We start from the raw sequence: 14,636 nt of genomic DNA, 5'->3' as shown, positions 1-14,636 counted from the left end.
TAGTTTATGACATCAAATACATCCTCAATCCTCAATATCATCTTCATTATAGCTGCATTTTAATTGGACAAAGTTTTTGTCATTCCCAGCAGTACTCCTAACAGTGTCAGAGAGGGGAGAGGGGAGAACAGTCACAGAGTATATTACAGCCCATATACCTGGTTCTTACTGTGTAGCATAAAATTCACATTGAAGTTTCACTTAATAACAACCAATAAAAAATACAATATCAAAGAGGGTTGCTGCGATTTCACAGGTGTGACATCAGCAGGCAAGCTACACCCACACGCCAGGGATTTATTAATATCTTTTCTACTTCATGTATAATTTGGACAAGTCAAAGAAATGGGCTTATACTTTTGAAAATTTGCTCATGGGAGGCACATTCATCCAGTACTGCAGCAGTTCATAATGTGTACGCCAGAGTAGAAAACAAACTCTTTCTCAAGTTTACAGCTATTGAAGGCCTCTATTGTCATCAGGGGAGGAAGAACTATAACATCATAAAGTAATTTAATAACATAAGATATACTGTAGATGTAGTTGGCTAATCTTTAATATTTAATGAAGAACCTATTAATTATTATTTTAATTCTTTCAGTTACACAGTAAGAACCAGGTATGCAGGCTGTGAATGTGTTCTTCCCGTTTTACTCTTTAATTGTACAGCAAAAACAAGATTGCTAACACAATTTTTCCCAAACATCAGTTTTGTTCAATGGACTTTACATATACATGTACATATAATTTATTTCTCCTGTCCTCTAAAATTCCCAATTGTTATGCCCTTGTTCCTGATATTCTTGTTTTTTTTCTATTATATATACATTTTAGTACCAGTAGGAACCAGTAAGTGTTTTATTAGTACCTGATTTATACATTGCAATTACACTGTTACACTGTAAATCACATGCTGTATTATAAAGTTTAACCATAATTCTCACAATTATCTAAAGCCTTGCCTTACTTTTAATGTTTGGACATTTTTGCAGTTACTGCAACTGAATACTCCACAGTTTTATCTCATTTCATAGTAAGTACATCTTTTATAGTTCTGATGTTGTCAATTGTAATCAACAATAGGGCTGCATATCAGCACTGACCTCACAATTCTATTTCATTCACAAAGTCCAGAGTAGATTCATTTTATTTTGATTTGATTCAATTAGATTTGATTCAATTCTTGATGATTCAGTTGCATCAGGAAAAAATAGCAACGTTGCCTAAAATCTCAGGATTTATCCTGGGAACTTAAGTTTGTGAGCTAGACTGTTGTTTTTTTGAATATAAAATCATGTGAAGTGCAAATTATATGCTAAAATGTAAACACATTTGGTGCTTATAAAACTGTTGACCAAGGCCTGGGCCTACATTTGAGTAAGATTAATAAAAGATCTGCACCACTTATGTTGGCGTTATCATTACACATATTCTAAAAAAAATAAATCCTATGCCATATAGCTATGCATGGAATGTCAGCAGCAGATGTTTCATCTGCGTACAGACATCCACTTTGATTATCACTTTGAACACAGACAGGACAGAAACTGAAAGTCTGCTCACTAATTCATCTGCACAGTTTGTCTTAACAAGACATTAGCCTGATATCTGCAGACAGATGTTAGCTAGTGTTCGCTATCCGGCAGGGATATCATCTCGTAGCCACATATCGCTTCAACAAACACAAGCGAAGAGCTCAGGTCAGTTTGCAGAGTCTTTTTTCAGTCTGTCCCTCGCGTAGATGTGTAGATTGGCTACGAGATAGCCAGAGTCAGCTAACCTTCCTGAGTCACAACGGCCCTGTTTACTGCAACAGGTCTTAAAAGACTGTAACTATCAACAAACGGCAGCTAACATCTATGTTACCCTTAACTTAAAATAACCTTTTTGTGGAGGTTGTAATAACTCGATTTCCACAAAGTAGACATTTTTACACATCATGCAGCCCTAACTGAACCACTTACAACAAGTGACCACTGCCTTTAGGGCAGATGTGCATGAGAAAAAGCGCAAATGCAAAGATCAATCTTGGGATTTTAAGATATCCATATTGGATCATTCAAATAAAAATTAATCAGAAAATTGACTTTTTTATCCATCCCTAATCAACAACTCCAACTCTGTCAAATGACCATGCTTTTAGCTGGATTGGAAAACCCACAGTTATAAGAGCCATTTGACAGCCCGCTTCATGATACCAGTTATCCAGGATCGCCAATGTTAGGCTCAGTGGAGCGAGGTAACCCAAACAGAGCCAGACTAAGTTTAACTCACTTCATGGTATCAGCCGCAGATGAACACCAAAACCTTGTTCCCAACTCTATTTTTCATTCATTCTTATCATTCATTCATGATGATGGCTGAAAGTTCATTCTTAACCTTGAGAATAGTAGTTTGATAAAATGATCTTAATTCAAGGTCCATTTACTAGTTTTGTCCACAAATTTCAACCACAGCTGAGTATGTGACAGCTGTGGGGAACACTACATTCGTGAAACAGCAAGGACCCTGCTAACAAGAGACTGAATGAACACCAGAAACAGACAACATCAGCTGTGTGTGAACAACAAACCAAAAAAAAAGCGTCCACTGGGAGGACATCAAAGGTCATTGACCAGGAGTCAGTGGGCGGCTGTAGAAAGATCAAGGATGATGTTCACATTTAATGGCAGAGACTTAGTCACATGACGACAACTGAGCTATCTCCATGACAACTGAGCTCCATCTGCCGATAAAGTCCATGAGATGTTTTTGAAAGCTACAAAAAAGCTAGTATTTTCGAAGATTTTTAGGCAAAACTTTTTCTACAGGCTTGTGATAAGTGGCTATACACTTCAATAAGACAGCAGACAATATTTGCACACATTTTTCATTAATTAGTCCCTTGAGTGTGGTCTTACTTCTTAACCTGTCTCTTGTGCTGTTGTAACATGAATTTCACACCCTGGGGAAAACTAAAGTCTTCTTCTTATATGAATTGGATACATTTACATTGGATACATTTTGTGAAATTCCATGTTGATTTTGTCTGGTAACTCAGTTACGGTTCTACAGCCAGTCTACACTCACCAAGCACTTTATTAGGAACTATATAACATCACCATTTCCTTCAACAGAACACCTCTACGCCTGCTTATTCATGCAATTATTTAACCAGCCAATCATGTAGCAGCAGTGCAATGCATAAAATCCTGCAGATACAGGTCAGGAACTTCAGTTAATGGTCACATCAAACATTAGAATGTGGGAAAAAATGTGATCTCAATGACTCTGACTGTGACATGATTGTTGTTACCAGACGGGCTGGTTTGAGTATTTCTGAAACTGCTGATCCCCTGGGATTTTCACACACAACAGTCTCTGGAGTTTTACTCGGAATGGAGCCAAAAAGAAAAACCATCCAGTGAGCAGCAGTTCTGTGGACGGAATCACCTTGTTGATGAGAGAGGTCAGAGGAGACTGGCCAGACTGGTTGGAGCTGACAGAAAGGCTACATTAAGTCAGATAACCAATCTTTACCACTGTGGTGAGCAGAAAAGCCTCTCAGAATGAACAACACGTCCAAACTTGAGGTGGATGGGCTGCAAGAGCAGAAGACCATGTCTGGTTCCCTTCCTGTCAACCAAGAACAGAAATCTGAGGCTGCAGTGGGCACAGGCTCAACAAAACTGGAGAGTTGGAGACTGGAAAAGCGTAGCCTGGTCTGATGAATCTGGATTTCTGCTGAGGCAGCAGATGGCAGGGTCAGAATTTGGCATCAACAGCATGAATCCGTGGACCCAACCTGCCTCGTGTAAACAGTCCAGGCTGGTTGTGGTGGTGTACTGGTGTGAGGAATGTTTTCTTGGCTCACTTTGGGCGCTTTAATACCAATCAATCATGGTTTGAATGCCACAGCCTGTCTGAGGATTGTTGCTGACCATGTGCTTCTCTTCATGGCCACAGTTTACCACCTTGTAATGGCTACTTCCAGCAGGATAATGCTCCATGTCACACAGCAAAAGTCGTCTCAAACTCGTTTGATGAACATGACAATGAGTTCAGTGAACCCCAGAAACCTCCCCAGTCACCAGATCTGAATCCAATAGAACACCTGTGGGATGTGGTAGAACAGGAGATATGTGTAGGAGAATGTGACAAATCTGCAGAAATAATGTGATGCAATCATGTCAACATGGACCATAGTCTCAGAGGAATGTTTCCAACATTTTGTGGAATCCAGGCTACGAAGAAATTAGGCTTGTTGAGAACAAAGGGAGGAACTACCCTGTATTAGTGTGGTGTTCCTAATAAAGTACTTGATGAGAGTATATATCCAGTTTGTGCGAGGTTATGTTAAATGGTATAAGATGGTTAGCTGTAACCCAAATAGAGCTTCAACTAATGAATATTTTTTAAATTTATCATTGATTAATCATTCAGTTATTTTCTTCATTAATCGTTAATAATTTGATCTACTGAATGTTTAAATACAGTGAAAAATGTTCACCACATTTCCTAAAATCTGACATGAAACCATCAAATTGCTTGTTTAATTTGACAGTCAAGAACCCAAAGATATTAATTTTCCTACAGTATTACGTAAAACAAAGAAAAGCAGCAAAGCCCCCTACAACTGAAAAGTGATTAATTGATAATCAGAATAATTGCTAATTAGTTTTGTGTTGATCGACTAATTGATGAATCAATAAAACCTAAACATAATTAAGAGACAAATTCATCATCCACTCCTTGCACCTGTTGACCTAATCCCTGTATGTCAAGAATGAACTTCCATGCTCAAAAATCTAATTTGGTATTTTCATGTTAACAAATCACCATGTTCAGATTTTCAATAGTAACCTGTAGAAACAGTGTAAACTGATTCAGTATAACTGGAATTCATCAGCTCTTTACATATAATAAACAATATTGTCCAATTGTCCATATTCTTTTTTATGGGACCCTTTATGAACATTCAAGCTGTGTGACCACCTCTCACTCCACTGCAGCACTGCATTAGGCCACAGATCCCTCTTTTGTCCCACAGCCCTCATATGGAAATATATATTTATTGATAATTTAGCTTTGAGGAAGAAAAACACAGTATGAAATTTATGATTAATGTGTGTGTTTACTTGATTTGCAGCACGTTTCTCTAGTTGGTTGCATTGTCTGTCTTTGGTTGTGCTTTCTGTTTTTGCAGGGGTTTCAGTATTTGGTTGTATTTTGTATATTTGGTTATTTTCTCACTTTGCAGTATTTTTTTTTCCAAATACTGTGCACGTGTTGTGAAATTGGGTTCTATTTGCAAGTGTTTTCTTAAATTGCAGTGTGCTGAGCTCTCAGGGCCACTGTACCCAATCAATCTGCATCCATTTGTCACATTATTTGACCAAATGAAGAGAGTTAGTGTCATCGTTGAAGAAGTCTTGCGCTGAGATCCTCTGATAGTAAAAGTAGGGTCTGTGATGAGAAACTGACAAGTAAAAATATAGTCCATATATAGTCCATTTACCAGTGTGGGATTGTTCTCTCCAATGAAGATGCTGACGGTGCCCCGTCATCAACCCGGCACAACCAGCCGTTACTACACTGCTGCTACCTTTGTCCCGCCCTTTTTTCCTCTGAAGGCAAGTGGTATTTTTTGAGAATGCCTGTCATTCTGCATGATATCAAGAAAATGGCAAGTGCGAATACAGATTAAACTTAAATTCCCTGATGTCTTAGTTTATTTTGCAGCTCCATATGACTTTTAAAGTGATCGGTTTAGTAGCCTGTCAATCAAAACTCTATCATCAAGCTCGGTTGAGCGTGCAGAGTTTTTCCACGTCAGTGTGTTTACCAAGACCAGATTGACAGCCGTAGGAAGTGCTGAATTTATTCACGAATGGAGCATTTTTTGAAGAGTGAATGAATAAGCAGTGTTTGGAAATATTACGTTATCAAGCAGTGGAATGACAGAAATTATAGTTTTTCTATTTGTCGTAGGGAACTGAACTTTGGTCATCTTCATTCACTGTTGGCCGACTAGCCTGCAAGCTTGCCGAGCTAGGCTTGCATTAGCTACAGCAGGACACCGTCTTTGAAATAGCAGCCACACACAGGTAATATATTTATTTCTAGAAAACCAGATAAGCGTGTTTATGTGTGTCTATGGAGGCGTTTTACTTTATTATAGAAAAGAAACTGTTTTTCTAGAGGACAAACACTGAAGACACATCTTGTTACCCTTAGCAAGTTGACATGCTAGCTAGTTGAGCTAAGCTAGGTAGTTGGCTGTCAGGTTTCTGCGCAGGTAAGTGGTCTTGTTTATGCAACGACAGTGTAAAAACTTAACTATGTTGAGAGATTAAGTAGTATTATTGTATTGATATGTCCTTTCCTTGCGTTTTTGTTTGTCTGTCAACAGTCTTTAAACCCCTTAATGTGATGGAGAGCTAACCTCTTAGCTTTGTCTTGGAGCAGACGCTCCTGGCTTTACCTCATTAGCCAGCTAGCACCTTCCTAGCTCACCTGACAGCCAAGTAACTGGCTTGTATCACTTGCTTTTGGTGTATGACTGTATCATGTTGCAATTTAATAACACGTATTGGAGGTTTCATTATGACCATGATAGATTCACGTTAGAAATTGCTGGAGTATTGGCGTTGTTGGCTGTTTCTGTATTTCTGTAAGTTACAGGCAGAGATGTTATGCTCTTGTGATATTCAGCTGGTCTTTATACCTAACCGACACGAACTGCCAGCTGTCACTGATATCGAAGAATAAAGGAGGAAGTCTAGAATTTAAACAACATGCACTGATTCATGCGCTTCATTGCTAGCCTGACCATACACATCACTGGGAAAACTTTCATCAAGACAGGCGTAAAAATAAACTTTGCATAAACACTGTTAAATCTGGATATCTACTATTCTAAATAGCAGAGAGTCCCTCTGGCCCTTGTGCTGGCATGCAATTGTAGTATTAGGTACTGATCTGGGGCAGGGGATAAATGTAAACATGCCATATTTTTACTTATTTTATCTACAGTTTGAATGAGTAGAAAGTGTAAATTAAAATAATCTCACAATTTAGAATGAGGAAATTCGAATAGTATATGAAGACATTAACTGAAAAGGCCCACAGTGTACAGATTGTTAAGTCATCTGAGACAACCTTGTGATTTTTGGGCTAAATTATTTAACTCGACATGACTAGTGTAGGTGGCATTACTGTTTAATGCTGCTGGACAAACGTGAAGGTAAATTGAAATGTTATGATTTTTACCAAAGTTGTGAGAACTAGAGGTCTATGATTTTCTGGATTCATGCTGAATTAATAATTCTACATCATGCTGAAACAGCTGTGGCTTAAAAAATGAATATCAGATGAATCCTCCAGACTACTGTCTGCTCCTGAGTCGTGGGCTCAGGCCCTTTCACCCTTTTCCTCTGTCTGCATGAAGACTACTGAATCTGCTGTGTACACTGCAGAGCTGTATTGGGTTGGAAAATATAATACCAGATCAGGATTGGTGTTATTAATTCAGATAGGAATTGGTGGTTTAAAAAATGTACTCGGTACATCTCTAGTGAAGTCTCATTTATCTGACCGTCTTATCAGCTGTAAGATTGTCACTCTGTTCTTACATCTAAGCCTCTACCTGTCATACCTTCATCCTCTTATTATTTTGAATAGGCTGCTTGCCATGAATTTGAAAGAATGTGGCCTCAGTCACCTAGTCTCTACGCTCATAAGTCCTCCTGTAAAATAAGAGTATTATTTGGCATGTCTTTCATGACACGAGAAAAAGGTTAATCCAATCGTTTTGAGCTATACTGCTTGTCAAATATGAACAGCATGTCATTTTGATTCTGTTTGGTTATCCATATTGGATTTAGGCATTGCCCAGGTAGATGTGGAAATTTGCTGTTTGGTTCTTAGATTTTATATTAATTTGAGTGTGGGAGTTTTTAGTTTGACTTTAAGCTTGACGACTTCATTTTCATATACTGTTTGCTGCATTTCAGATTTTTATATTTGATGTATTAAGTCTAAAAGATAGTTTAGCAATCACTTAGAATGAATTCCAGTGTGCCCTACATCAGTTGTCACATCAAAATATGTTACCATGAGAAACAATATCAAGCAGTTTTACTTGATGGGTCAGTGGTCTGCAGTACATAATTTATAGTAACCAGGATATGCAGATCTTTCCTGTAAATTCTGTATGTTTGTGTACGCTATTTCAGTACCCATTATACTTTACATACAGTGCATTCAGAAAGTACTTAGACCCCTTCACCTTTTTCACATTTTGTTATTTTGCAGCCTTATGCTAAAATTGTTTAAATTAATTTTTTCCCTCATCAATCTACACTCAATACAAAGTGAAAACAGAATTTAAATTTTTTTGCAAATTTATTAACAAGGAAAAATGGAACTATCACATTGATATAAGTATTCAGTATCACCCTTTGCTATGAAACTTGAAATTTAGCTCAGGTGCTTTCTTTTCTCTTGATCATGTTTGAGATCTTTCTAAACCTTGATTGGAATCAACCTGTGGTAAATTCAATTGTCTATGTAAGGTCTCAAAGCTGACAGTAAATATCAGAACAAAAACCAAGCCATGAGGTTGAAGGAACTGTCTGCAGAACTCAGAGACTGGATTGTGTCGAGGCACAGATCTGGGCAGAGACCACTCTTGCTGAAGTCCAAATATCCTGTGTGGAGATGAGAAACTTCCAGAAGGACAACCATCACTGCAGCACTCCACTGATCTGGGCTTTATGGCAGAGTGGCCAGACGGAAACCTCTCCTCAGTGAAAGACACATGAAAAATGCTTGGAGTTTGAAAAAAAAAGCAAGATTCTCTGGTCTGATGAAACCAAGATTGAACTAATCAGCCTCAGTTCTCTTCAGCGTCATGTCTGGAAGAAATTAGGGCATCTGCCCAATACCATCCCAACGGTGAAGCATGGTGGTGGCAGCATCATGCTGGTGGGGGCGATTGGTCAGGGTTGAAGGAAAACTGAATAGCGCAAAGTACAGGAATATCCTTAATGAAAACCTGGTCCAGAGTGCCCAAGACCTTAGACTGCATGTCCTTAAGTGGCCCAGCCAGAGCCCTGACTTGAACCCAATCGCACATCTCTGGAGAGACCTGAAAATGGCAGTCCACTGAGGGTCCCCATCCAACCTGACGGAGCTTATGAGGATCTGCACAGAAGAATGGAAGAAAATCCCCAAATCCAGGTGTGCAAAGTTTGTCAAGTTAAACCCAAGAAGACTAGTGGCTGTAATTAGGCTGTAAGTACTGAGTAAAGGGTCTGAATACTTATGTCAATGTGATATCTCTGTTTTCCTTCTTAATAAATTTGCAAACATTTCTAAGATGTTGTTTTCTCTTTGTCATTATAGGGTATTGAGTGCAGATTAATGTGGGAAAAATGAATTTAAACAATTTTAGCATAAGGCTGCAACATAACAAAATGTGAAAAAAGTGAAGGGGATGAATACTTTCTGGATGCACTGTATTTGTGTGTGTTTCAGTAATTGATTGGTTGATTGATAGGGGTGCATTGATTTTTTTAAATATTAATATTTCTGATTTATATTTATTAATATATCAAATATATTTATAATATATTTGAATGATCCAATATGGATTCTTAAAATCCCAAGATTGATCTTTGCATTTGCGCTTTTTCTCATGCACATCTGCCCTAAAGGCAGTGGTCACTTGTTGTAAGTGGTTCAGTTAGGGCTGCATGATGTGTAAAAATGTCTACTTTGTGGAAATCGAGTTATTACAACCTCCACAAAAAGGTTATTTTAAGTTAAGGGTAACATAGATGTTAGCTGCCGTTTGTTGATAGTTACAGTCTTTTAAGACCTGTTGCAGTAAACAGGGCCGTTGTGACTCAGGAAGGTTAGCTGACTCTGGCTATCTCGTAGCCAATCTACACATCTACGCGAGGGACAGACTGAAAAAAGACTCTGCAAACTGACCTGAGCTCTTCGCTTGTGTTTGTCGAAGCGATATGTGGCTACGAGATGATATCCCTGCCGGATAGCGAACACTAGCTAACATCTGTCTGCAGATATCAGGCTAATGTCTTGTTAAGACAAACTGTGCAGATGAATTAGTGAGCAGACTTTCAGTTTCTGTCCTGTCTGTGTTCAAAGTGATAATCAAAGTGGATGTCTGTACGTAGATGAAACATCTGCTACTGACAGCTTGCTCAACTGTGTTTTACATGTAGGCCTGAAAAATACACAAGTATCGCGTTTTAGTCGTTTTGCATGTGCCAAGGAAAATACCGTAAACCGTTGGTTAACAGTTGTTTAAGCAGGAAATATGTTTACAATTTAGCCAATAATATGCATTTCACTTAATAGTTTATTCAAGGAAACAACAGCGTTCCTATCTTGTTGGAATGTAGAAGACAGAAGTCGGGTGATTTTAATATTTTCATTTTAACAAAGTATATCTGTTTTCATGGTACGGAAGAGTGACAGAAATTAAAAACACTCCGAAAACACAATTTGTTGCAAACTACCCTTAAGAACTGCATTGTAAAACATGTATCTTAGGTATTTCAGGTCTTATGCTGTGACAGATTTGAATAAAATATAACCTGTTATAATTCAAGAACTGACATGTCAAGAAGTGACAGCTGTGAACCATACAATGTTAACATGAGAATTATGTAACAATCTGTTGCTTTTACAAATAGTTATATAGAGGGACTATAAGTAATAACATAGAATTATTGGACAGCCCTGGCTTGAATGTCTGCCAAAACTGACCATCCCCTCTTCTGTTTTTCTCTCAGAAAAGCAGTATGGTGGACAAGAATATCTACATCGTCCAGGGAGAAATTAGCACCGTTGTTGGAGCTATTAAGAGGAACTCCAGATGGAATACTCATACTCCTCTGGTAAGTTATACACAACGGTCGCAGTTACTGTCTTTTAACTGAGTTAAGGCAAGATTTAGTAAAGATATAAAAACTGACAAGTGGCAAGGTAGAACTGAATTTCAGTTTTCTACTTACCAAACTTCCAGGTTAATTGGGCAGATATCATCTCCAATAATGTCATACTGATATGCCATCCAAGGTTCAGTATTCTACAGTTCAAAATGAGTCTGATGTTCCGATGTAAGTTATGTTTTTAAAGGACATTGTTCCATTGAGAATCACAGGTATGGCAGAAAGTCCACAATAGTGGCTGATTTATTCCTTATCTTTGCAGCTATACTTTTGTTATTTACTTACATGTCTTGCTATCAGTGGATGCTGGTGTAAAAGGGATAGCATGTACAGTCCTGGTCAGTGCAGTTCTTAATTTCATGTACATTAGTCAGAATATCTTCATAAATACATATAAATGAACCAATTTTGTTTAACCAGAATACTTTAATAACATGTCCATGGTTAATGAAAAAAAATATTGTACCCTTCATTAATATTTGGTTGCAGAATCTTTGGCAACAATGACAGCCTTAGAGGCATTTCTTGTAGCCATCTAGAAGCTTCTTGCACCTGTCTGCTGGTAGTGTCTGCCACTCTTCCATTGCTATGCATTCAAGCTCTTTTAAGTTTGCAGGCGTTCTTTTTGCAATGGAAGATTTCAGCTCACTCCAAAGGTTTTCAACAGGATTTAGGTCAGGACTCATTGCTGGCCAGTTTAAAACAGTACATCTTTTCCTTTTCAACCATTCTTTTGTGCTGCTGGATGTTTGTCTTGGGTCGTTGTCCTGCTGAAAGACCCAAGACCTTTGCCTCAAATCTAGTTTTCTGACACTGGGTAACACATTTTGCTCTAAAATGCCTTGGTGTTCTTATGATTTCATCATTCCTTTGATACATTCACTGCCTCCAGTACCAGAGGCAGCAAGGCAGCAAAGCAGCCCCAAAGCATGATAGAACCTCCACCATGTTTTACTGTAGGTAGGGAGTTCTTTTCCTCATGGGCTTCATTTTGTTACCCATAAACAAACTTCATGCACTGCATTCCCAAAGAGTTCTACTTTGGTTTCACTTGTCCATAGAACAGTATCCCAGAAAGACTGTGGCTTATCTATGAAAGTTTTTGCAAACATTAGTCTTGCTTTTTTGTGCGTTTCTTTCAATAGTGGTGTCCTCCTTGGCCTTTGCCCATGGAGACCTACTTGGCTTAGTGTGTGGTGTATGGTATGGGCTGAAACCACCACTGCAGATTTCTCCAGGTCAGCCTGAAGCTCTTTAGATGTCTTGCGTGGTGTTTTTTTCCCTCAATCCACATCACCCCTCGCGGACTTCTCTCATTGAGTTTCTTCTTAGCACCGCGTCCTGTAAGCGTCTTAACAGTATTATGATTGTGAAACTTCTTGATAACATTACGAACTGGGGAAACAGAGGTTTCGAGATCTTTGCCGATTACCTTGTAGCCTTTGGAATTGTTATGGTTTTTGATAATAGTATATCTAATGCTCTCATATAGCTCTCTATCCTCACCATTGTGAAAAACAAACTGGAAAACAACAGCTCATTTTTATGCAGTAAAACCATCATTCATTGGTTAATTCAGTTCATTTGAACACTGAAAATTAAGCACAGTTGAGTCTTGTTTATTATTTTGTTTGAGCAACTAAATTAATCAAAATAATACCGATAATTATGTCTGGGCTACATTTTGTGTTTGTATTATTTCACTATCATGCAAGTTTTTTTTCAGCAACCTTGAACATTTTATTAAAATATTGTGGTTTTAAAAAATTGATTTATTTGCATTTATTTCTGAAGATATTCTGAATTATGTACTTGAAATTCAGGGGTACCAATATTTTTGACAAGGACTGTATCAGGTCTAGCCACTTAATAAATCGTCATTTCAAATTTTCTTGTGGTGTTACAGACTTAATAATAATAATAATGTTACAACACTTTTGCAGCTTGGTTTTTCAGTTACAACAAAGAAAGAAAACAAGACCTTTGTATACTTACATATTGTGTTATTTAACATTGAGTGGGGGGTGTAACTATTGAGAACTAAACGGTGAGTTGCTGGTTCTGGTTGTAGTGGATTGTGGTTTGTGAAGACCATAACTCAGTCGCTCCAGGATGTTGTGAGCGCAACATTAACGCAAAATTCAACCAATACCTGTGAATCCTGACCGACCTTGTAATTTTGTCCAATCGCCACAACTTTTCTGCAAATTTGACCAGTCATTGTAGTTTCCTGCAAGTTTCACCAATCATAACAGTCAACCTGCGCAAAATATTGAACCATACACATGTATCTCACCAAATTCACTTCCTTGTTTTTGGTTGTGAAGATGCAGAAATGTGTGACAGGAATGTCTCACATTTACCAACAAAAACTACTGCTAACGACAATGCAAGGCAGTTCCCTGATGTTCTGCACAAAAGCGGGTGTAAATTGTTTTGTACTTTGTCCAACTGTGGATCACAAACGAAAGTCATCGATTGAGAAACACTTTTCTACCGCAAAATACACCCGGAGAATGGCTGAAACGCATGGACATAAACTCAGCAGATGCTGAATGAACCAGCAGCAATGACAAGCTGGTGTTGCCGAGCTGAAGGAGATCAATTACAAAAAACAACCTGAAAGCCTTGGTCTTCTCATACCCCAACCAAGAACTTACCAGTGGCGCTTTTGAGAGGGATGAAGTGGAGGAAGATTCTGAGGAGGACATGAAAGACACTGAAGCCTAGTCATCTTCCAGGGTTATTTGTTGTTTTTTACATTTATTGACTGACCCTGCATCATTTAATTTTGCTTTTCATTAGTGTTATTTGTATTCAGTTAGGGCATTAAGAAGAATACAGTGTTTAACATTATTTGTTATGCATATCTGGCAACATAAATTAAATTGTTTGGTTTAATGAGTAGATCTAGATGAAAGTGCTGGGATAATTTGTATTCAGATTTAGATTTACTCTTCAAATGCTGTGGAGCACAAGCACAAGGTAAAGCAAAGTACAGTGATTTGTGCTTTGTTTTCTGTGAAGGTCTGTGCTCTTGAACTTTTGAATTTGCACCATTTTCCTTTTTTTTTTCAGGTACTGCATGGGTATTCAGAAGAAAACTTGGTTTTGCTTGCTTTTTTTATTGTCATCTTTCAGCATAAATGATGCTGAATGTTAACTGAGGTTCTGTGGTAACTTTTAACCCTCTAGAATTTTTTTTTTTTTTTTTTTAACTCAGTAATGGTAATCAGAAGAAAACAGGGTTTGTGTTCTTATGGATGTCTATCAACATCAATTAGATGAAGCTATTCAATTTTATGATCATATTTAGATGAAGGTGCTGAAATAATTTGTTTTATACTGTATACTGTGAGGTTCTATTCACTTTGGCTTTTGAACCAGCTCAATTATTTTTTTGTATTTTATTTTGTTTTGTTACAGGTACTGAAAAGAATACAAGGTTTATCATTGTTATATACATCTATCAATGTTTTATTCACTTTTTTTAATTTTATAATTCTGTGAATGCATGTTTTGACTGAGTTTGAGCTCCAAAAAGATTTTTGCTGCTTTGTGGAATACCAAGATGCACCCAAGGTGCACTTCTTCATTCACAAATAAAGTATACTTTGTTAGAATTTTTGTAATCCTGGGGGTTTTTGGTAAGGTTACATAGAACAATCAGAA

At 37.8% G+C, this 14,636-nt stretch overlaps 1 protein-coding gene across 5 annotated transcripts in view; it reads left to right on the top strand.

The window, feature by feature from the left end:
• The first annotated feature begins 5,652 nt into the window (after positions 1 to 5,652).
• The window catches only part of gbf1 (golgi brefeldin A resistant guanine nucleotide exchange factor 1), a 132,262-nt gene continuing 123,278 nt past the window's right edge, over positions 5,653 to 14,636 (top strand). For 2 of the 5 annotated variants that reach the window (XM_040138529.1, XM_040138530.1), the window contains exons 1-2: positions 5,654 to 6,086; positions 10,806 to 10,910. In XM_040138529.1, coding sequence (XP_039994463.1) covers positions 10,815 to 10,910 — 96 coding nt within the window. In that variant the 5' untranslated portion in view covers positions 5,654 to 6,086; positions 10,806 to 10,814. Of the gene's footprint in view, positions 6,087 to 10,805; positions 10,911 to 14,636 lie in introns of all 5 variants that reach the window. The other 3 variants (XM_040138528.1, XM_040138527.1, XM_040138526.1) reach the window with 3 other exon arrangements.

This window comes from Xiphias gladius, chromosome 11, assembly GCF_016859285.1.
Source record: "Xiphias gladius isolate SHS-SW01 ecotype Sanya breed wild chromosome 11, ASM1685928v1, whole genome shotgun sequence".
Taxonomy (NCBI): domain Eukaryota; kingdom Metazoa; phylum Chordata; class Actinopteri; order Istiophoriformes; family Xiphiidae; genus Xiphias; species Xiphias gladius.
Note: the sequence above shows the minus strand (reverse complement) of the source record. Positions and strands in the feature narration are given on the sequence as shown.